We start from the raw sequence: 23,334 nt of genomic DNA, 5'->3' as shown, positions 1-23,334 counted from the left end.
GAGGCAACCTGGTCTACAGAGCTAGTTCTAGGATAGCCAGGACTACACAGAGAAACCCTGTCTCAGAGAGACAGACAGAGACAGAGACAGAGACACATAGAGACGTGTGTGTGTGTGTGTGTGTGTGTGTGTGTGTGTGTGTGTGTGTGTGTGTTACGATGACCCTAAAAGGTGTATGTTGTTTGTTGCTGACAGCCAACGAGAATGGTGGAGACCTCAGCTTTCCTTCCACTCTGCCTTAGTTTGTCTGTCACCCGGCTCCTCGGTTTAGTTGTGGGGCTTGCCCCATGTCAGCACCTTAGGAATACTATAAACAGAAGGCTTAGTGTTAGACCACGATTCTCCTAATCCAGGGAGGTGTAAAGTCGTGACAGTCTCAGTGGGGTCAAACCAGGACATGTGCTGTGATACCAGGAGAAGGGAGGGTGTGGTGTGAGCACACATCTGCGTGTGCCACTGGGCGAGGCCCCTGTCTCCAGTCTCTAATGCTGAGTTTCTAAACGTGGTTTCAGTGTGTAAAGCACTGCATGTTGCCAGGTGTGGTGGACCTTGCCTTTAATCCCAGCACTCAGGAGGCAGAGGCTACACAGAAAAGCCCTGTCTTGAAAAACAAACAAACAAACAACTGTATGCTAGAGGCACAGTGTGCTGACTCTTCCCTCTGGGACCCCAGGAGAGTCAGCTCTGGGTGCTGAGGCACGTGCGCACACAGTCTGTAGGGTGCACTTAGTGTTACAGCTTTCATCCTTGACCTCACTCACCAGTGTCTCCTTTCTGAAGTTACTAGGGGCCACAGCCATAGAAGACAAGCTTCAAATCGGAGTACCTGAGACAATCGTCACCCTGAGCAAAGCCAAAATTAAAGTGTGGGTTCTAACCGGTGATAAGCAAGGTAAAGGAAACTACTAGCCTGGACAAATGACTGTCCTTGCCAGATACCTAGCTTCCTGCCCACTTGTGTTTATAATTTGTCATTTACTTTGTATTGGTGGTCACTGGTGACAGAGACAAATCAGATGTGACCCATGAGGAAGAAATGGACAATATAAGAACTTTATAATGTTGTCTTTAACAGTGCCCTTTCTGTTCTCCCAAAGATCTCTTTTCTTACCACGTTCCACCCTCTCATCTGAAAATCTCGACTGCTGCCACCCTGTTCAGCCTTCGTCCTGCTGTCTGCTCTCTCTGCCTCTTGCCCTTACTAACTTCAGCATAGTCTACATACAACCATCAACTTAATTGCCCTCACATATACTACTTTTATACTACTCTTCTGCCCAGGGACCTACAGTGACTTCATGATGTAAACATCTCTTTGGCCTTCAAGGACCTAGGTGGACTGTTGCTATTCACATGTCCTTATCTCCCCCATTATGACCATTGTTTCCACATGTCCTCCCTAAATCTAATTCCTACTCCTGGGTTTGAGTTTTTTTCCTACTCAAAATATCTTTGCTTCTCCTACACAGTCCTATTAATCCTTCAAGCACTTCTAGTAATAAATGTCTGGAGAAAAAAATGTATCTCTATTCTAAATTTTCATCACACTTGGACATTAATTTTATTTTTATTTTTTCTTTAGTATTAATTTATTCCAAATTCTAGGTTTCTTAACATAAAGAAATGATGCACCTTGAGCATCTCTCTAGTCTCATAAAAGTAGGCATAGAAACAGGAACAGAACTGTTCAAAGAAACACACTTACAGGCAAGCAGGGTCACTCATAGGGTGAAGGAGCTTGCCGCCAAGACTGACAACCTGACAGACATCCCTGGGATCCATATGTTAGAAGAAGAGTACAAACTCTTGCAAGTTGTCCTCTGACCTCCATACATGTGCTGTGACACATACACACTCACCAATGAAGAAGGGCCTTTTAGAGAAGACTGTCTGAATGATCATGGCTATTCATAAATAAGCCCTAAGGCAATGCCAAGCAGAAACTCACCAGTGAATGTTTGGCTACAGTTTCCCCTGGTTCATGAAAAAAACCTTCATTTTAACAGTATCCATGACACACATGAACGAATGGGCTCTGAGCCAGGTGCACTGTTCAAGGGGTGTGTCCTGTAAAGACTCACTGCCAGTCTTGATGAGGCCGTACTCCCTTTTCCATAGAGACTGCTGTGAACATCGCCTATTCCTGCAGGATATTCAAGGATGAAATGGATGAGGTGTTCATGGTGGAAGGCACGGACCAGGAAACTGTTCTGCAAGAACTCAGGTACACACGGGAACACAGCCTCAGTCTATACCCAAGCCCTCCACTCACCTTTCCTCAAATGTGGTCCCCTCCACAGAAGGTACAGAGAAGAAAGGAGGGAAGGGAAACAAACAAAACACCCAAAATAGCTGGGATAAGTTTATAAAGAGGCATTTGTCCTAGAGGACTTAGCGTGTGGAAACCGAAATGCGAATGTGGCACACTGGCCTCAGGGGATGGTGAATCTAAAGCTGTCCACAGCTCTGCAGAGGCCTGGACCTTCCCTTCCACTTTGACCTTGGTTTCTCTTCCTACACTGTAGGGCTGCAGACGAGACTCTGATCATGGTTTTTTGGCTTCCAGGACTGCACGGAAGAAGATGAAACCTGAGTCTCTGCTGGAATCAGATCCCATAAACATTTGTCTTGCCAGGAAACCCAAAATGCCTTTCAGAGTAATTGACGAGGCGCCCAATGGCGACTATGGATTGGTCATCAATGGATACAGTCTGGTGGGCGACGCAGAGCTACTGCTCTGTTCCTCATCCCAAATCACCCTAGTTCTAACCCCACTCAGGGAGACTAACCCCCTTCTCTATCTTATGAGCCACCCTACTTCCCTTCCCTGAAAGACACCTTTCCTCAGGCTACTCTAGACAGAAGTATATTAAGAAAGAGAAGCCAAAGGAAAGTCTTCCTTTATTCTTTATTTAAGTTTTTCCTACTCGCTGGCTTGCTACTTGAGGGAAAGAGGCAAACAAACAGAAAGGACCCTTCAAAAGTCGCTTGGCCTAATAGCCCACTGACTGTTCTGACCCAGTGAGAGGCTGAGCCAGATGCAAGAGAACTAACTCACATCTAGAGCTAACTCAAGAGGCAGGCCCCTTCAGGGTAGAGCACCTTGTGAGAAGCTAGGCTTGCCCTAGAAAGGACAGCGAGGACAAAGGGAAGGTCCGACCCTGAGAGACTGTGGGGTAACACATTGAGTGTGTCTTGGTGCTACAGGCCTATGCTCTAGAAGGGAACATGGAATTGGAGCTGCTGCGAACAGCATGCATGTGTAAGGGGGTAATCTGCTGCCGGATGACACCCCTTCAGAAGACTCAAGTGGTAGACCTGGTGAAGAGGTACAAGAAGGTGGTGACACTGGCCATCGGGGATGGCGCCAATGACATCGGCATGATCAAAGGCATGTGAGGGGAGATGGGCAGTAGTCCTCATCCGGGGCTAATCCCCTTCCTTCCTCCATGGGCAAAACTGATCAGAATAGTGTGTTGTTGATTCTTACTCCCACCTAACTTACAAAGTGTGCATTTAATGTTTGCAACCACACTCACACTCTAAACCACATCCATAGGCACCCACAAAGTCAGGGTTATTCACTGATCCAATGGAGGCGACCTCACTTGAGCACATGCACACCCTTACTGCAGGCCGTGCAGCCACTGTACCATTTATCTGGGATGGCATCGGGTCCACAGAAAGGACCTCTGTGTAGAAGTCGGATCGGATTCTTTTCATTTTGTTAAAGTCTGCAGGCTAAGGTCATGCTCCTTAGAACCTGCCGTGGCTCCCCTGGCTGGAAGGGAGTAGGTGATTTACTGAAATTCATAACAGTAGAAGCAAATGGCTAAAATTCCCTGCTTTATATTTTAAGTGCATGTCCATAAATGTGTTAATCTGTGAGGTGTGAGCAAACTCTCACCATACAGGAAATACTGCCAGGTAGTGTAACCTCTACTTCAGTTCTAGAAAGTGTTCCTGTTCCAGTCCTTGAGATTTTAGAAACTTCAGTTATCCTAGCTGATCATGGTGGTGCAGCCTTTAATCCCAGCACTAGGGAAGCAGAGGCAGGTGAGTCTCTGGTCTACAGAGCAAGTTCCAAGACAGCAAAGGCTTCACAGAGAAACCCTGTCTCAGGAATGAATGAATGAATGAATGAATAAATAGAGGAAGGAAGGAAGAGAAATTTCAATTAACCCTATTGAACAATAATGTAAGTGTATATGAGAAAATCAGTGAATGTAACCAAAATAGTGAATTATCAGAGTAATTAAAGCTTTTAGGAAATTCAGTTACTTACATTCTATCAAAAACAATCTTGTTTTATCCAGCAAAAATCACTTTAGGTTCATGGAGTTTATTTCTCACTAACAAAGTATGTACATTGCATGCCCCTCTAAACAGTTGGGTTTTCGCCCCTTCGATAAAAGTGGGTAATTAAATATTGTGTTAGATTGGCATTTGCCCTGTAGTCTTAATTCATTTAAGTAGTTTCTGTGGACAACAAAGAATCTAAATCACAATTATCTGAATAGTAAGAAGAGTTCCGATGACTAGCGCAGGAGCAGAGGGCAGCCTTCTAGTGATGGCTGTACCAAGCAGTCTTGAGATGACAGCATCATAAACAAAGTGCAGAAAAAGCGTTTCCCAGTGTGTGGGGGAAAGGGCAATTAATCAAAAGGAAAAGAGTTCACCGTGAAGGCGCCATTTTTATCCGGGCCTAGTAGTCGTACTAAATGTAAAAGAAAAGGTTTGTATCTCTACGTTCCCTTTACACTTCCAGGGTAAGACCCCGGCAAACAGTCTTCATGTCTTAGAAATTTCTGGGGTTTCATTGCAGCTGCCCATATTGGGGTTGGCATCAGCGGCCATGAAGGGATGCAGGCCATGCTCAACAGTGACTTTTCCTTCTGCCAGTTCCGCTATCTTCAGCGCCTACTCTTGGTACATGGCCGCTGGTCTTATAATCGCATGTGCAAGTTTCTCAGCTACTTCTTTTACAAAAACTTTGCGTTTACACTGGTGCACTTCTGGTATGCCTTCTACAATGGGTTCTCTGCACAGGTAAGAGAGTGGGTAGCAATCTCCGTTCTGTTCGCCAGGCACATACAGTTTTCCTTCTCTAGAAAGAAGCCAGTATATGAAATGTTGCCATTCATCTCTTCACCCTATATTAATCCTATTTCCCAAACCTACATTGACCTTACATTTACAGATCATAAGGTTCTGTTACTGACTGCTACCCTCAGAACTTTCTCATGAGCTACATTGATACTAGAGCTCTCAACATATATAATCAAGAAAAACATGGAGGATCTGGAAGTTCTCTTAGCATCCAAAGTCATCTTTTTGTTTTTGTTGTCCATAATATCTTAATAACTCTCCACTGGTATTGCTTTTAGTTTTTTATTTTACATATATGAATGTTTTGCCTGCATGCATATATGTGTATCACATGCATGCCTGGTACCCTCAAAGGCCAGAAGAGGGCCTCAGATCCTTGGGAACTAGACTGCTCCACTTTTAAATATTGGTTTTAATTTTGTGATTATAATATGGAAGAGACATCTTTATTTTTAAATTATCAGAATCATAAAACTATAATAGTTATATGCTTCTGAGGTACTTTAAAATGGTTACATTTTGAGTCTGTATATGAATAATGACAATAGTCCAAATACATCATCCATACAGCTTAGACTAAATACTGAGCAAGCCTCCAGGAGCTTCTTGGACCATGACAGACAGGCTGTTGTGATACTCTAGCTGCCCGGGTCTGCCCCAACATGCACAAAATTGTTCCTTTAATAAATTAATTTCACATCTGAATATGAATTCACAACTTAGAAAGGATGTGTAGATTTTGTTGTTATAAGAAGAGCCCTTCATCCTGTGAGAAGCCTTTTGGGAATCTCTCAAGGAATCCCAAGAAAAACAATGAGGACTGGTTATCTCAGGAGATGCCTACACCAGTCAGCATCCAGGGAGACTGACACACCCCAGTCCTAGACAGGCCAGTCTGGTCTGCAGGAACGGTCTGACCTCCTGTGGACAGTCAGGAAAGCAGCCTTCACTAGGCTCCAGGATGGTGCACCCAACTGGAGAAGAGTCATTGCATCTTTCCCCCTTGCCCTGTCAGTAAATGTTCAGGGCCATGAGCCACCAAATGCCACCAAGCAGATAAAAAGAAGAACCTCAAGCTTTCACTTGTCTAGAAGTTCAGGACTATGACTAGCTTTCCCTGGAAGCTGATCTGAGTCCTCTCTGTAACCTTAGGGACAGTACAGGTTGTAGTAGGGTTGTTTCAGATCAATCTTGGAAATTCCACATGGCCTTGCCTCAGTCTAGAAATGAGAAATCTGGAGTAAGATCAAAGAAAGACTGGCACTCTATATCAGATTTCAGTCACGCTAGGGAGGGGACCAGAGGAGGGTGGCATTGGACCTGGGAGGCAGAGCTGGGACTTCATGAAGAAAGTAATCTAAAAATATCTCCTTGATACTCTTCCAGACAGTTTACGATACTTGGTTTATCACCTGCTACAATCTGGTCTACACTTCTCTCCCTGTTCTCGGCTTGAGTCTGTTTGAAAAGGTAAGACCCAGGAGCAGGTGGGTCTCTTAGACAGGACTGAAACTCTGGACTCAGTGAGGAAGAGAGCAAGAGTGATCTCTCCAAAGCCAAGTGTGAAGGAAATAATTTCTAGAACAGGGAAATGAGTTGCACCTGGATAGTGCAGCCATAGGTGAGGAGGAATCTTCTGTAAGTTAGAGAGCAGAGCATCGAGCCAAGACTTGATGAAGCAAAGAACTAAGAAAGGAGAGGCCTATTCAGAGGTCATAGGGACAAGAGAGCCTGCTGCAGGAAGGCCTCGGTGGGAGTTCTAAAAGCTAGGTAAGGGGCTGTGGACACAATTCCTTATGACACGGGAAACCAGCCCAGGGCTCACTGTCTGTGCCAGAGATTTCCCTCTGTAGTAAGAGTCCTGATACCTGACTCTTCTACTCCAACCTCCATTCTGGGCACAGTTAGAGTCTCCAGCTAGGAACACAATAGATGAAGACCGTCTTCCAAAGGACTTGCCAATCCTAATTGATATTTCTGCCTCTGCCCACTGACTTTTAGCACAAGAACATTTAACCAAAAGAACACTTACACCTGGGGACTTATATGTCCTAGCTCCTCCCCTCTTCCAAGCTCCCTTGCAGCTGCTCTTGAGCCAAACTGCTCCCTTTGTCACTCCCAAGTCCTAACTCCTCCAGGTGCTCCCATCTTCCTGTCGCTGAGCTTTCTTCTACCACAGGCCCTCGGCTAGAGAGGGCTGTGGTCACTGCTCTCTTCTCTGGTTCTGCTTCTCAAGTACCCTGTGAGGAAATGCCTGGGCAGCATGCAGCAGACTAAGTGAGGCAGGACATCTCTACTTGGAGCGATGTAAAGGTCTGACCTTCCCCTTCCCCTGTAATGTTACCAGGATGTAAACGAGACATGTAGTCTGTGTTACCCAGAGCTATATGAGCCAGGACAGCACAACCTGTACTTCAACAAGAAGGAATTCCTGAAGTGTTTAGTTCATGGCATCTACAGTTCCTGTGTGCTGTTCTTTGTCCCCATGGGGACCATCTTCAACTCAGAGCGCAGCGATGGGAAGGACATCTCCGACTACCAGTCTTTCTCCCTGCTAGTGCAGTCCACCTTGATCTGGGTGATGACAATGCAGGTGTGGCCCCTTGTAGTAGGAGTAAGGGGACTGGGTGGGGAGCCTGCCTGTCAAAAGAGGGAGGTGAAGAGGGGGAGTGGGCAGGGACCATCTTCCATTACAGGCTTAGAAAATGGAAGAGGCTGACAAGTTATACAGCGTTGCACATGAGCTAGTACTTTTCAGATCGCCCTGAGGACAAACACCTGGACGATGATAAGCCATGCCTTCACCTGGGGTAGCCTGGGTCTCTACTTTTGCATCTTACTCTTCCTGTGTAGTGATGGCTTGTGTCTAATGTTCCCCAGCACCTTCTACTTCCTAGGTAAGACCCTGATCAGCCGGTGTTTGGCATGGGGGAGGACTAATAAAATGCTAATCTAATGTTTACTGAGAAACTATATATTACATATTTGGTGCTTAGATAGCATATGAATAGAAATAGTCCCTTCTCCAAAGGGGTGCAATACTTTCCTAGGAAAATATTTAACTTTAGAATTTCCAATTTTTTTCAAATAACCTAGATTATTTGATTTTCATAAGTCTCTTGTGAAGTGTCAGGGCAAGAATGATTAGCAGCTGGGCTGGAGAGATGGCTCAGAGGTCAAGAGCACTGGCTGCTCTTCCAGAGGTTCTGAGTTCAATTCCCAGCAACCACATGGTGGCTCACAATCATCAGTAATGAAATCTGGTGCCCTCTTCTGGCGTGCAGACATATATGGAGGCAAGATGTTGTCGTAATAAATAAATAAATCTTTTTTTAAAAAAAAAAAAGAATGATTAGCAGCATTGTTGGGACTTTTGTTGGTTGGTTTTATGATTTTTATTTTATGTGCATTGGTATGTGATTTGCCTGCATGTGAGGGTATTAGATCCCCTAGAACTGGAGGTAAAGACAGTGGTGAGCTGCCATGTGGGTACTGGGAACTGAACCAGGATCCTCTGGAAGAGCAGGCAGTGCTCTTAACCACTGAGCCATCTCTCCAGCCTTGGTTTGTGTTTTCAATCAAATGAACTGAAATTCCACTCCAAACTCCCTTCTGCTGAGGCACACTGCCTTACTGCCTCTCACACTGATTTCCCCACTCAAATGCTGTTTATGCATATGTACCTGCTTCCTACCTCCTGTCAGACCACTAACTCGTTTTTCTTCTCCAACGCTTTCTTTTTTAATTTATCACATTTATTGATTATGCAATTACTTATTGGGCATGTGAGAGACAGACAGAAATAACAACTTAAAGAAGTTGGTTCTCACCTTCTACTATATGGGTCCCAGAATGGAACTCAGGTCATCAGGCTTGGAGGCATGCTAACCTCTAAACTGTCGTGCTGGCCCCTGCCTTCTGTTCATGTCTGCATGGTTGCACTTGGATGCCCTTATAAACCCTCCCTCCTTCTCCTGCTCTGTCCAGTCCTGCCTTTAGAGGGAGACAAAGGTATGTGAATTGTCACCAAATCAACTTTTTTTTCAAGACGGGGGAACTTTCTACTGTTGGGTAGTCGTGAGAAGTGGAAAATATACAGTGACTTTTTTTTTTGCATTTATATTACTTCTCAGGAGACTAGATTGTGTGGAAATGAGTAACTTCCTTCTTGGGCCTGGAGAATGGACCTGTGCCCTGGCTGATTTCTCCCCCTAACTCTAAATCCCTCCCAAGCTGTTTCAGCCTCTCCTTTTCTGGCTCACTGCTTGCAGGTGTGACCAGGAACAACCTTAAGCAGCCACAGATGTGGCTCTGTCTTATCCTCAGCACGGTCCTCTGTGTGATCCCTGTGATTGGATACAACTTCCTCAAGCCTCTCCTCTGGCCTATCAACGTGGACAAGGTGTGTGGAAGAGGGGGCCTGCCCAGAGGGGTTCATGACCCCTCCCTCTGCCTTGGCCTCTTCTGAAAACCTTGTCCCCCATGCTCTGGATATAGGTTCTGGAAAGGATTCATTTTTGCTTGAAACATCCGCTGCCACTCCCAGTCCAGGCCAAAATAAAACACCCAGGCCTTCGACGTTCTGCCTATGCGTTCTCCCACAAACAGGGCTTTGGGGACCTCATCACATCTGGCAAGACAATGAAGTCCAGTGCCTTCAAAACAAGCAAGAGGCCCTTATAAAAAGTAGAGGCCCTTAGGAAAACCCTCACAGTCAACCATTGCTTTTCCTCCCTTTTATTTATGCGACATAGTGGAAAGGGATTGGGGTCTTGAGAAATCAGCATAAACCCACTCTCAGGGCTTCAGCTTCTTCATTTCCCCAGAAAGCTGTCCCAGGAAAGGCAAAGGAAAGAGAAAACAGACATCAGCCACAGTTAACAGAAAGCTGTCCCAGGAAAGAGAAAACAGCCCCCAGACATCAGCCACAGTTAACAGAAAGCTGTCCCAGGAAAGAGAAAACAGCCCCCAGACATCAGCCACAGTTAACAGCATTTCAAGAAAAGGCAAACTGAAGCCTCTCATCGTCCCTTCCACATCGCAATCCAGATGAACAATGTGGGAGAGATGAGGAGAGGCGACAGAGGAGGAAGGAGGGGCCGAGAGTGTCAGTCTGGCCTGCTCCTCCCTACCCAGAGCAACTGTGAACTCCCCATTCCACGTGGGGTTTCCGCCCAGACACCATTTCAAATTTACATGGAAGATTCAGGGTGCCAGGGCAAGCGTTTTGCTGGCCCTGAGTAGCAAAGTGGAGGGAGCTGTAGAGGCCGGGTCTGAAGAAGCCGAGGGGTTCTGGACCAAAGGAAAGAAAGAAGAGAGAAGACAGAGGCAGGTCCTGCCTGGATAGGACAGCTGAGAGTTTGCCTTCCCCTCTCTGACCCTTTTGATCCAGGAACTGACATTCATTCAGGCATTAGAACCAGGAGGGGAACAACACAGAGGGTTTAAAACACAATTTCTTAATGGGATGTAAGCCATTGCTAGTGAGCATTTGTCTTCTATAAATGATTTTGAGAAGAAATTGTATACACTTGAAAAATGTTTCTAAGAAGTTTGTGGAGAAATAAATTGCTTATTTTGGAGTGAAGAGATTTGTATGGTCTATTGAGGCCTTACTGACAGTAATACAATCTGAGCAGTATCAATGTGAAGCATTACCAATATAAGCATATAGTATGGACCCCCATTCCCTGCCCCTCTCCTTTTTCAGCTTCACCCCACTTTTCAGCCCCCTAAGATCTATGTTGGCCTTGGTCTGACCACACATTTTCACACAAGGTTTTTTCTTTTGGTGGGGAGAAGCAGGGGCTGGAGTTCAAAAGTCCTGGAGCTAACTATACAGACCAGGCTGGCCTCGAACTCACAGAGATCCGCCTGCCTCTGTCTCCTTAGTGCTAGGATTAAAGGTGTGTGCCACCTCTGCCCCTGACCACGCATTTTTAACTACATAGTTCTATCTTGTTCACATACCTTCAGCATGTGTAGATTTCAGCTTCCTATGTCTCTTGTCCTAACGCATGACATACCAATAGAAAAACACGTCTCATCTCTATAACCCCATCTCTTCTTAGATCTTACTCTAAATAGTAAACTGAATCTCAGACCCTTAACTTCTCAAAATGTAAACTTGGATTGCCCAAGTTATACTGGCCACTTCCCCCCAAATACCAGGACACATCACCATCACCCCAGTCACCAAGGCAAGGTGACCAGATTGGAAGTACCCTTTGGTTTTTCTTCTAGTCATATTCAGTCAGCCATCAAGTCATGGCCGCTCACCTCCTTTGCAACCTCCCACTTACTTGTCTAGATCTCTCTGCTCTCACTAATAACATCTACCTCTCTGGCCTCCTGCCTCCTGTTTAGCTTCCTTCCCATCCATCTTTTTATGGCACAGAGGAGAGTTTTACACAGCCTGTGACAATTTCCTGCTTTCCAGTTCTGGTGACCACCTTATGTTGCACAGAATTCCAACCTTGACATGCCAAACTATTTCATTTCCATTATCTTCAGAAGCCACTGTGCCTTGGCTCTTTCTGTTCTCTCCTTTTAGAATATGTTTCCTGTCTTAGTTACTTTTCTCTTGCTGTGAAGAGGCAACGTGTAGAAGAAAAAGTTTATTGGGGCTTATAGTTTCAGAGGGTGAGTCTATAACCATCATGGGGGAAACATGGCAGCAGGCAGGCAGGCAGGCATGGCATTGAAGCAGTAGCTGAGAGCTTGCATCATGATCCAAAAATATGAGGCAGAGAGAGAGAGAGAGAGAGAGAGAGAGAGAGAGAGAGAGAGAGAGAGAGAGAGAGAGAGAGCATTAACTGGGAATAGATAGCATGGACTTCTGAAACGTTAAAGCCCACCTCAGTGACACATCCTCTCACAAGGTCATGCCTCCTAACCCTTCCCAAGCTGTTATGACAACTGGAGAAGAAGCATTCAAATTTACTTTCCCTAAACTTGCTTCTTACCTTTTCCTTAGGAACCTTGGGCAGTTTCCAGTTATTCTCTAGGAGCCTTGAAACTCTTTTTATGGCATGTGGTTACTCATGGTCTCCCACATAAGGCATCTGTAAAACTAGAATTTGGACCAGTGTTATCCTCAGAGCTCCTGAGCAGTCAACACCTCTCAATACTTTACATGCATCCTGGCTTGACTCTTCAAGCCTTAGTCTCTGAGAAGAGCCAAACATTAAGCACCATGCTTGGGAACGTGTGTGCAAAACAAGTTTGCAACTCATCGTTGTGCTACCTACTTTGAGAAAAGGGACAAAACTTTAGATGTCAGAAAGCTCTTTGGGGGACAGCCTCAGCTCCATCTGAGTTGAGAAGGATGTGAGGAAATATTTGGACAGACTGTTGATGTGACTGATAGATACATTTAGGGACACAAAATAATGGTTACCCTGTGCATCACTAGAAAGTTTTTTAAAAAGCAAGAAAAGATTAGCTATCTGCCCAGTGCCAGAGCAAGAAATGGTGACTATCCTTTGCTTCCATGGATTTCCAGGACAAGGTATTACCCAAACACCTTATAGGCCACATACAAAGGACACACAGTGGCTTTATCTTATCAGATAGCAATTGTCTGAATTGTAATACCTCAGTAGAAGGAAGGCAGAGTGTGCTGCCAAGTGGCTTGGGATCCAGAATTAGATAAAAAAAAAAAGGAGAATATGAGGTAAATTTCTTCATCTACCAGATGTGGTGGTGCATACCTCTAATCCTAGCACTCAGGAGGCAGAGGCAGGTGGGTCTTTGTGAGTTCAAGGCCAGCCTGGTCTAAATAGAGAGTTCCAGGACAGCCAGAGCTACACAGTAGGATTTGTGAAAAGCAGAAGGATCCCTTGAGGAAAAGCTAGCTGTAGGTATTGCTGAGGTCTAGAATTAGTTTGTGACATCATACACCAGGTAAGAATTTTCTGCACCTTTTCCTTCAACTCAAGCTCTGGAGAGACGAGGGCTAGAAAATTAGGAGAGTTATGTGGGCCAGCCAAAGCATCTACTGAGCTCTGCTGTTTCCCTACTGAGCATGACCGCCTGCGACCCAATAGAGCTAAAAGACAAGAAAAAGCATGCATCATGAAGCTCTGCATCTTAAAAATTAATTCAAGGGGCTGGCTCGGTGGTAAGCGCACTTGCTGTCCCTGCAAAAGACCTGGGTTTGAGTGCCAGAACCCACTTAGTGCACATACACACATACAAACAAAACACTTAAACATGCAAAACAATAAATAAAAATTATAAAAGTAATCTGGGCTTTTGTACACCCATAATATCAAGAGGCAAAGGCAAGAAAATCAGAAAGGCTATCCTTAGCTATGTAATGGGTTCAAGACTAACCTGAGGTATGTGAGACCCTGTCTCAAAAAAACAACCAAACAGAAGATCCCTATTTCATTAGGTCATCTTAATTACTAAAATGAAAGCTAAAGTGATACACATCAGTTGCTACCTAAAAATAGCAAGAAATTTTATGGAACTCAGAGTCAAAGAGATAGTCAGAGGCAAATATGTTTTAATTTCTTTTTTTTTTTTTTTGAGATGCTGTCTACCAGCACAGCCCAGGCTAGACTGGAACTTGTGATCCTCCTGCCTCAGTCTCTCGTGTCCTGGGATTATAGGCATATAGCACTACATTTAGACACTAAATTATTTTATCCCTCACTCCACAATTCCATTCTTTACAGGCTCTAGTAAAATAGACACACTCTTACAGTTTGTTATTTAGATCTATAAGTTCGCTCCATTCAAGCCACTATCTTAGCCACATAAGTCTCAAAGTACAGTTTGTATATAGAATGTTCCAGGGCTTTCTGGAAATTTCACTCTCTATCACATCATATTCATTCACGTATACAGTAAATAGTTATTGGGCCCCATGAATTGGGTGCTAGTCTAGATTCTGGAGATACAGTGAAGGGAAAAAACCAAAGATTTCTGAAGTTTGGAGCATGTCAATTTTCTACTGCTGAAAATATAATTCCATGAACTAGGTAAGTTTACCTTTGTTTTAAGAGAACCTTGGTTTGAAATAAACATGGAAACACATGAATAAGTAAATGATTTTTCAAACCTATGGACAGGAGCATGAATGGTGACAGATTGCTGTGAGTTTACGGCCAGCTGACACAGCAAGTTCCAGGCCACCCAGTGTACACAGGCTTTGTCTCAAAAAAAATTTATAGATAGGCATTTGGTGCAGAATAAATAGCTAGTGTAATGACCTAACATAAGAGTAAACTTTGTGAGAAAAAGAAGTCTGCTGTCTAAAACACAGCAGTGGGCTGGGTAGTTAGATAGATGTGGTTGGGACAGTGGACAGTTTTAAATTACATTTAAAAAGAGTTTGCTCTGGCTTCTCTAATAAAGAATAGGGGTACAGGCTAGACCTACAACCAAGAATAAGAATAGGGGTACAAAGGTGATGTCAGGAAGACTACGAGGCAAGTTTACTGTCCTATGTGTGGCCCAATGGTAGTGAGAACCAAGGCCATAGCAGTGTGTGGGGGGGATAATGAATAGAGAGTACATTTCAATTTTATAATTACTTTATTTTATGTATATGAGTGTTCTACCTGCATGTCTGTACGCCATGTGCATACCTGGTACCCATGGAAGCAGAAGACATTGGCTCCCTGGGGGAAAGAGAACTGGAGTTATAGAGAGATGTGAACTGCATTGTGGGTACTGGGAATGAAACCCAGGTCCTCTGGAAGAACAGCCAGTGCCTAAGAGCTGAGCCATCTCTCCAACCCCGTAAACAGAGGGAGATGTTTCAGAGAGAGATCCAAGGACTTCTGAGAAATGGCTATGGAAAACACAGGCAACAATTTATCTATGTCATTGATCTGGTCATCACCTGCCTCTCTAGTAACCAAGACTATTGGCTCCGGTGGTTACTAGCCTTCCCACACAGACCCTGATGAATGAATGGACCTATGTGGCAGCAGCTGATTCCACCACCTAGAGCCATACCTGGCCAGCGTGGATATGATACTCTCCACGGCTTCTGTCTCTGAGAAACTGAGTCAGTGATATAACAGAGGATCCCAGCTTGATTTGCATTTGGTGTACAACCTGCAGAACTTACTGATTAAGTGGGGGGTAGGTTAAGGGAAAATAATTAGGATCACTACTAGCATCTTATATAATTATTTTCCCTTAACCTACCCCCCACTTAATCAGTAAGTTCTGCAGGTTGACCACAAAGCAGTTTGGGGAGGAAAGGGTTTATTCAGCTCACACTTCCACATCACTGTCACCACTGAAGGAACCAGGACAGGAACTCAACCAGGGCAGGAGCCTAGAGGCAGGAGCTGATGCAGAGGCCATGGAGGGGAGCTGCCTACTGGCTTGCTCCTCATGGCTTGCTCAGTCTGCCTTATAGCTGGGTGTCATGGAGGCATTTCCTCAACTGAGGCTCCTTCCTCTCTGAAGACTCTAGTTTTCGTCAAGTTAACACACAAAACCAGCCCCTAACCACTTTGTAATTATCTTAAAACATTTGAGGCTGGAACTGCAGGGCTTGGGAAGTGTTCCTTACTTACTGGGTTATGTCCGTGGCAATAAGGTCGTGAAGGAAAAGGCACAGAGTGAGTTGGTTCTGTGACTGTCCCAGGGTTCTGGGAGGTGTTAACAGTGTAGACTAACCCACGTAAGCTAAAGCTGCCTGTGAGTTCTGACTATCCACCCTGAGGTAGTGTTCTCTGTCTACCTCAGGAAGCCCACTCAGAAAGCTCCTCATGAAGCTTTGTACTGGACTGAAACAGTGCTTGTCTGTTTTGGGATATCTGCTTTATTCTCAATGCAGAATACCATATACTTTGGGTTTTTCTTCTGACAAATTTTGGTCACTTTAAAATGGAGGACTCAATTTCTGAAACATGACCTCTTTTTAAAATTATTTTTAAATTTTTAGGTATATGGGTGTTCTGTCTGCATGTATGTCTGTGTGCCGCGTGCATGCAGAAAGACCTGGGTTCAATTCCTAGCATCCACATCGTGGCTCGCAATCACCTATAACTCCAGTTCCAATGGATCTAATGCCCTTTTTGGCTTCTGCAGGCACTAGGTGCCTCCTTATGGCTCCCCCTGCTGGAAGAGCTACCAACCAACTCTCTCCACTTCACCCTCATGCAAACTGACGTCCAGAATTCTTGATCCTGCCTGCCTCTGTACTTTAATGGGACAGGGTATGGTGGTGCACATTTAATTTTTTTTTACTTTACGTCCACTGGTGTTTGCCTGCATATGTCTGTGTGAGGGTGTGGTGAGGGTGTGGCTCTACAGACAATTGTGAGTCACCACCCACATGGTGCCAGGAATTGAACCCAGGTCCTTAGGAAGAACAGCCAGTGCTGTTAACCGCCGAGCCATCCTCTCCAGTCTCCAGTCCGGTGGTGTACATTTGTAATCACAGCACTGGAAAGGCAGAAGCAGCAGATCTCTGCTGCACAAAGTTCTAGGCCAGCCAGAGCTACATAGTGATACCCTGCTTTAAAAAGAAAAAAATAAAATAAACCAAGTAAGAAAGGAAGAACTTGCTTGTCTCTCCATCCCTTACAGGTCAGCCCTAAGTCGTTATGAAGTCTCCATCATTCAAGCCTGCCCAGCGTCTCTTCCACTGCCCCCCCCGTCTCACCCCTCAGTGCTGTCACTTGTTATGCCCCTTGTCTTTTCACACGTGCCGGTTCCCTCCACAGCTGTTTTTGGGCTTGCTTGCTTTGCTTTTTTAGACTATGTCTGTAGCTTTTTCTGTCCTGGAACTCACTATATAGACCAGGCTTACCTCAAACTCACAGAGATCTGCCTGCCCCTATGGCACTAAAAGCATGTGGCACCTCTCATTCATTCTTTGAAGCTCAGTCCCCAAGCTTTCTGTGACTGTGAGGTTAGGATACATTAACACACTGTGACTTATCTGCTACCTTGGCTGGCCCACCAAGGCTGCGCTTGCTAAAGAACAGGGTCTCAGACTCTCAGCATTTCTAGAATGGCTGCTGCTTGCTGGGCTTCCAGAGCAGCGGGAAGCACTGGCGTCCTTCGCCAGCCCAGCCGGCGCTGCCCTCAGGCAGCGGGAGTGTGCGTCCCAGGTTTCACCCCGGGCTGTGCACCGGCTACTTTGAAAATGCCAAAGCCCGAGTGCCGATCCCCTCCCCCACCCACACCACACCCCGGTGGCCGAATCCACTGATCTCGAAGGAGGCCAGGCTTTCGCATTCTGTCCTTGTTGTTTTTTACATTTCTTCACGATGCTCTCCTGGAATCCACAGGGAGGCTCGCAGCTGAGTCAGAAGCTGGAGGCCGACCGCACGCACCTGCCCGCGAGGCCCCGCAGTCTGCGCACCCGGCTCCTCCGGCTCGGGCGCAGGGCGGCGCCGCACCCCGGCGGCTGGCTCGGGGCGAGGCTGGGCGCGTGACTGGCGCCGGGCGCAGCGCCGCCGCCGGGAGGTGGGCGCGCTCGCTCACGGGCTTGGCGGGCCGAACCAACGCGCTCCGCGGAGGGGCCGCACGAAGGCTGCCCAGAGCGGACCATCGGCACCACGCCTGCAGGGGGCGCCGGGCGTTACCAACGCCGAGCCGAGGGGAGCGCAGGGGAGCGCCGGCGTGGGCTGCCACGCGACCCCGGGAGGCGCCGGGAGGCGCGAGACGACGCCACCCGCGCGGAAGGACGCGGCTGAGGTGAGCAGCGAGGTAGGCGCGCCTCTCCCCGGGCTAGCGGGACCCTGGACTCCCACTGTCTCTACATGGCGAGGGTCCCTCGGGACGGAGCCTCGGCCTGCCCACCCACCCTGCCCACGGCCAGGCGCTCGGCCTGCCGCCCCGCCCTCGCGCCTCCCGTCTGCACCCTCTGGTCCCCGGCTCTGCTGCAGACCTCGCTGTTCAGAGGTCCAAGGAACCCTCAGAAACCCAGCACCAGCCAGCCCTTTGAGCACCACCCCAAGTTCATCCCCAACTGTCTCCTCAAACTGTCCCCCTTCCCCGAGACGCCCGGACCGGCTCGTGCCAGCCATCGCTGAGCCCACATCTGTGTCCACTCCCGGTGGGAGCACAGCTGCCTGTCATCTCCGGCAGTGACCGCAGCGGGTCCTCTGCGCCCTCCGTGCTTTGGCTCCTGGTTCCCAAGTTGCTCCTTGCCAAGCACCAGTATCAGCCCTCCCTCGTTCTCACCCTGTTTTACTTGGGGGAAACCTTTAATTCACTGCTGCCCGGTCACTGCGCTCACCTGCTGTGAAGGACAAAGTGATCCAGTTGTCATAGATTAGCTGTGGCTCCCCAGGGTGGCCCATCGGACACTGAGAGGGCCATCCACTGCTTATCTTTGTCTCCCCGGTCCCCAGCACGGTGCCTGGCACACAGTAGCACGAATTAAATACCGTACGGTCAGATATATGGATAAATGAGACCAAAGCAGGGACTACGGGCAGGACAGGTGTGTCTAGTTACGTAAAGAAGAAAGGGGGTATCATTTAGATAGAGGACTAGTTCCGTCTTTCAGTCCAGGAATACACAGCATTTATCACCTTTCCATTCATTCTTCCAGTTTTGTTTGCATTAGGACTTCTGTGTACCTACTGTTATTTTTGTTTTTGTTTTGAAGGCGGCCTTGGGGCTGCAGAGATTCTTATTGGGTAGTTCCTTCGAGGCTCCACAGATAATCTTGAAAGAGCTTTGCCAGGGTTACAGTTCCTCTTCCTTGGAGACTAGCTCCTGGGAAGAACTCTAGAGCCAGCCCCAGCCCTTAAATCTGACTCCAGCTGGTGAGCTGGTGCTTCAGGCGGGTTGAAAAAGTGAAGGACCTTGGTTAGGTTCAGGGTTCAGGGAGGACTTATTTTTGGCCCAGGGTTTAAGGAAAGTAGGTGGTGTTGCTGGATGATGAAACAGCGCTGGAAAACGGTAGCCGTTGATAAGCTAGGAAGAAGGGCCTGGTAGCATTATTCCAACACGGACTCAAAGTAATTAGCAAATAGAAACAGTGGCTGAGGAGGCTGGGGACGTAACTCGCCAGCAGAGAGCTTGCCTGGCATCAAGTCGATGGCTTCCATCCCCAGAAATAAACAAATAAATGATAAATAAGTAAATAGCATAGGGGTTCCTCGCAGGGCTCTGTAGACCATAAGCAGTAGTGTGGCTAAGAAGCCACCTAAACACCATCCCTGGTAGCTCCTCCTGCTGCCTGGCCTTGGGCATTTATCCATTGTTCTTTCTGCTTTCTGTTGGTTTTTATATTGATGTCAAAGGACATTTCCTGTCGCTAGGGGTTTTTTTAGGCAAGGTTGACATGCCCTGAACTCAAAGACATCTGCCTGCGTCTGCCTCCTGAGGGGTGGAATTTAAAGATGCCGGCCACCACATGAAACTTGACCATCACTTTCAGAAGTCAAGCCTGCCTTCACCATATGCAAAGGATGTTTTTTCATGTGCCAGTGTCTAGCGTTGATTCCTCGTCCTCCTACAAGTCTCTGTAAAGTAAAACTTTAGACATAGAAACCCACCATGGTGAGGGGCTCCTGAGCCACACTAAGCAATATGATTTTTCACTTTTCTTTTTCATAATCAGTTTTTAATGAATTTAGAGTCCTCTACTTTTTCTGTCGTAGGCTCCTTGCAGACCTTAGTAACCCCAGATCAGAACACCCTGGATTATTGACTTTTTTCCTTAATCCCAAACCTTCAGAGCATTACCAGATAAATTAGTTGTCCGGTTAAATTTGAATTTCTGATAAACAACAGAGCCCTATAATTTTACTTGCTAAATCTGGCAACCATAGTTCATGGAGAGGCTTATGTGTTCTGTTTTCCTCTCAGGGCTTGCTTGCAAATTTAGGACAATAACTCACCCTTTTCTTCCTGTCTTCCTGTTACTCATGCACAATGACTGTGCATTCTACTAAAAGTCACTTGACCAAAGAGGTCATGCAGTCCATGATGGGGTAAGGCCAGGTTCGGTGACGTGCTCTGAGAGATGAGAATTTAGGTTACCTGAGGGTAGCCACTCCAACAGTGATTTGTAATATTGTTCTTCCTGTCCAGTGAGTTTGTTTTGCATGGGAGCGCCTTTTTGGGTAGACAGGTATCAACACTGCACCACAACTGCCAGCCGTGGGTGCTGGGGTAGAATGGTGGGTGTGGGATTTTACACCAGCAAGAAAGCATTAACAGATAGCACAGTCTGTCTTGTACCAAATTTACTCTCCTTTTCATTTTGATGAAACTTTATGTTTATATTGTGCAACCGTCTCCATCCGCCTTAGAATGTTTGTCTTTTACATGTATGTACTTATTTCTGTGTGTGGGGTGTCTCACCTGCACATGTCTGGGCACCATGTGTGTACAGGGCCCCTTGGAGGTCAGAAGAAGTGGACTAACCCCCTGGGACTGGAATTACACACAGAGGGTACTGAGCCAGCATGTGGGTGCTGAGAGTCAAGCCCAGGTCCTCTGGAAGAGCACCCAATGCTCTTATCACCAAGTCATCTCCCTAACTCCTGTTTTCATCCTCCAAACTGACTCTGGGCCAGTAAGACTTGACTCCCTGACTCCCCCACCTCCCATCTCCTGGAGTCAGATCGCACTTCTACCTCTCGGATTGGCTACTGTAAATGCCATGCAAGTAGATTCATGATAGTTTGAAATAGTTTCTTTTACCTAGTGTAATGCTTTCAAGTTTTATCCATGTTATATCTTATCTCAAATTCTCCCTCATATTTAAAGCTGAATATACTCGGGTGTGTGTGTGTGTGTGTGTGTGTGTGTGTGCGCGCGCGCGCGCAGGTGCGTCCTGTGAGCTGGAGAATGTGTAAACGCCACATCCCATTTGTCTTGTCTTTTGATAGACACTTGGGTTGCTTTTGCCTTTTAGCTGTTATGAATAATGCTGGAATGAATTTGTGTGGATGGACGTTTTGTCCCAACCAGTCCCACAGCTAGTTAGTCCCAAATAAACACACAGAGGCTTATATTAGTTATAAACTGTTTGACTGATAACTCAGGCTTCTTATTGGATAGCTCTCTCTCTTGATTATTAACCCTTCTCTATTAATCTATGTATCTCCACTTGGTCTTGGCTTACTGGAGAATGTCCAGACCTCTTCCTTCCTCGGCAGCTACATGGTGTCTCCCTTGCAACTCACTCTCTTCGTTCCTCCCAGAATTATCCTACTTTGGTAGCCCCGCCTATACTTCCTGCCTGGCTACATCCTGCCTGTCCATTGACTGAAACAGCTTTATTCATCAACCAAAGAGAAACATATTTACAGCATACAGAATGATTTCCCCAATAAATATGAGTGTGCAATATGTTTGAATTTCTTCTTTCAGGTTTTTGTGATTTATACCAAGAATGAATTTCTGGGTTATATGATAGTTTATGAGTTTTTTTTAAATAAGAACCAACATAGTTTCTCAGAAATACTGTGCCATTTCTCACTGCCATCAGTGCAGAAGGAGTCTTTTTTTCCATATCCTTGCCAACACATGTGATTCTGTAGGTTTTAAGTGACCATCCTCATAAGTATAAAGTAATATCACTGTAGGCTTATGTTTGTTTCACTGTTCTGTTTTACAATGTCAGGGATCAAATACAAAGGCTCACACAAGCTAGTGAAATGTTCTACCATTGCTACAGCACAAACCCTTTTAGAAATTGAGGCAGGGTCTAGTCTACGTTATTGGGAGTGACCTTGAACTCAGCATGTTCAAGCAGGCCTTGAACCAGTGATCTTGCCTCACCTTTTCAGGTGGCTGGCACTGTTTCATTACAACACTTTCATATCTACTGCTGTGAGTTGTTCATACTCTTCCCTTCCTCTCAAGCCACCCTTGCCTTTGTGGTTTTGATTTGCGCTCTGCTAACAAAGGGTTATGGACATCTTTTTGTATGTTTATTAGCCACATGCAGCTCTTCTTTGGAGAAATGTCTACTCGAGTCCTAGCCCCGTTTGTACTGGGTTGTTTTCTGTGCATGAGTTATATAAGTTATCTACATATTTAAGCATTAACCTGCTGTCAGATAAATGCATTGTGAATATTTTCCCCCATTCCATGAATTGGCTTTTCTTTCTTGTTTCTTCTTTTGTTTGTTTTAGAAAGGTCCTCACTATTTAGCCCAGGCTGACTTTGAACTCTGTACTGGTCTTTTATTTATTTAACTAAGTTTATTCCTAAGTATTTTTTTCTTTTTGATGTTACTGTATTTGGAATCATTTTCTTAGTTTCCATTTTGGTTTATTCATGGTTAGTGTGTAGAAACACAACTGATTTTTATGTGTTAATTTTGTGTCCTGCAATCTTACAAAATTTGTTCTAACTGCTTTTTGTGGAATTTTTAGGGTTTCCTGGTTGTAGGACCATTTCCTATGGGGATAATTTTACTTATTCTTTTTCAATTTGGATGTCATCTACTTATTTGTTTGTTGACCTCGCTTCTTAGGCGAGACCCCCTGGTATCTGTTGGACAGAACTAGCAAAGTAAGATGTATTTTCTCCTAACACACAGTCCTTATGGATTTGATGAGTTGGTGTCTGAGTCCACAGTTGACACCTGGTCCATTAATCAACAATAGAAAACTGTGGGGCTGGAGAGATAGGCCAGCCATTAAGGGCCCTTGTTGCCCTTGCAGAGGACAAGAGTTCAATTCCCAGCACTTGCCAGAACACTCACAACTGTCTGTAAGTCCAGCTCCAGGAGATCCAGTGCCCTTTTTTGGCCTCAGTGAACACCTTCACATGGATATTCATATATACACACAGACACACTTACTAACTTGTAAAAATTTAATCTTTAAAAAACAGAATTGTCAAGGAAAGGTTCCATTACAGCCTATATACTCTAAATAAAACAAAAGAATATAATACATTTTAGAAGGATTTTACCAAAGCAGCTAAGCCTTTGTGTGTGTGTGTCTATATATATATAAGATTTATTTCTTTTTATGTATGTGAATGTCTTGCCTACATGTACATATGTACCACATGTATGTCCAGTGCCCTGGGGGGGGGCAAAAGAGGGCATTGGATGTCCTTCCTGGAATTATCATCACAAATAGTTACAAGTTGCCATGTTGATAACAGAAACCAAACTGGGTTCTCTGCAGGAGCAGCAAGTGCTCTTAACCAAAGAGCCATCTCCTCCATGACCCCTGCTGGGCTATTTTTTTTTTCTAAGTAATTTGATACTTAAACAAGAAAACCTCTGTTGCTCAGAATTCTTGGTTTAAGGAAAAGTTT

At 45.7% G+C, this 23,334-nt stretch overlaps 2 protein-coding genes and 1 long non-coding RNA gene across 7 annotated transcripts in view; 2 read left to right on the top strand and 1 right to left on the bottom strand.

Annotated features, from left to right (window-relative positions):
* LOC101835438 (phospholipid-transporting ATPase FetA) overlaps nt 1-9,807 on the top strand; it is a 117,226-nt gene extending 107,419 nt beyond the window's left edge. For all 4 annotated transcript variants that reach the window (XM_040739545.1, XM_040739532.1, XM_040739538.1 and 1 more), the window contains 10 exons: nt 781-892; nt 2,119-2,224; nt 2,567-2,714; nt 3,208-3,391; nt 4,826-5,049; nt 6,496-6,579; nt 7,457-7,702; nt 7,868-8,006; nt 9,381-9,511; nt 9,607-9,807. In XM_040739545.1, the coding sequence (XP_040595479.1) occupies nt 781-892; nt 2,119-2,224; nt 2,567-2,714; nt 3,208-3,391; nt 4,826-5,049; nt 6,496-6,579; nt 7,457-7,702; nt 7,868-8,006; nt 9,381-9,511; nt 9,607-9,792 (1,560 nt within the window). In that variant the 3' untranslated portion in view covers nt 9,793-9,807. The remainder of the gene's footprint in view (nt 1-780; nt 893-2,118; nt 2,225-2,566; nt 2,715-3,207; nt 3,392-4,825; nt 5,050-6,495; nt 6,580-7,456; nt 7,703-7,867; nt 8,007-9,380; nt 9,512-9,606) is intronic.
* Nucleotides 9,808-9,830: 23 nt separating this feature from the next.
* LOC121137453 lies at nt 9,831-17,540 on the bottom strand. Its single transcript, XR_005874684.1, has 3 exons — nt 17,424-17,540; nt 12,075-12,181; nt 9,831-9,939 (listed from the first exon to the last, which is right to left on the bottom strand). It is a non-coding gene; the product is annotated as an uncharacterized LOC121137453 (long non-coding RNA).
* Nucleotides 17,541-17,619: 79 nt separating this feature from the next.
* The window catches only part of Rusc2 (RUN and SH3 domain containing 2), a 43,779-nt gene continuing 38,064 nt past the window's right edge, over nt 17,620-23,334 (top strand). The window contains exon 1 of one of the 2 annotated variants that reach the window (XM_013119628.3): nt 17,620-17,787. The gene's annotated coding sequence lies outside the window, so the exon portion shown is untranslated. Of the gene's footprint in view, nt 17,800-23,334 lie in introns of both variants that reach the window. The other variant, XM_013119626.3, reaches the window with a different exon arrangement.

This window comes from Mesocricetus auratus, unplaced genomic scaffold (assembly GCF_017639785.1).
Source record: "Mesocricetus auratus isolate SY011 unplaced genomic scaffold, BCM_Maur_2.0 Super-Scaffold_6730, whole genome shotgun sequence".
Taxonomy (NCBI): Eukaryota; Metazoa; Chordata; class Mammalia; order Rodentia; family Cricetidae; genus Mesocricetus; species Mesocricetus auratus.
This window is presented reverse-complemented; position numbering and strand designations above follow the sequence as displayed.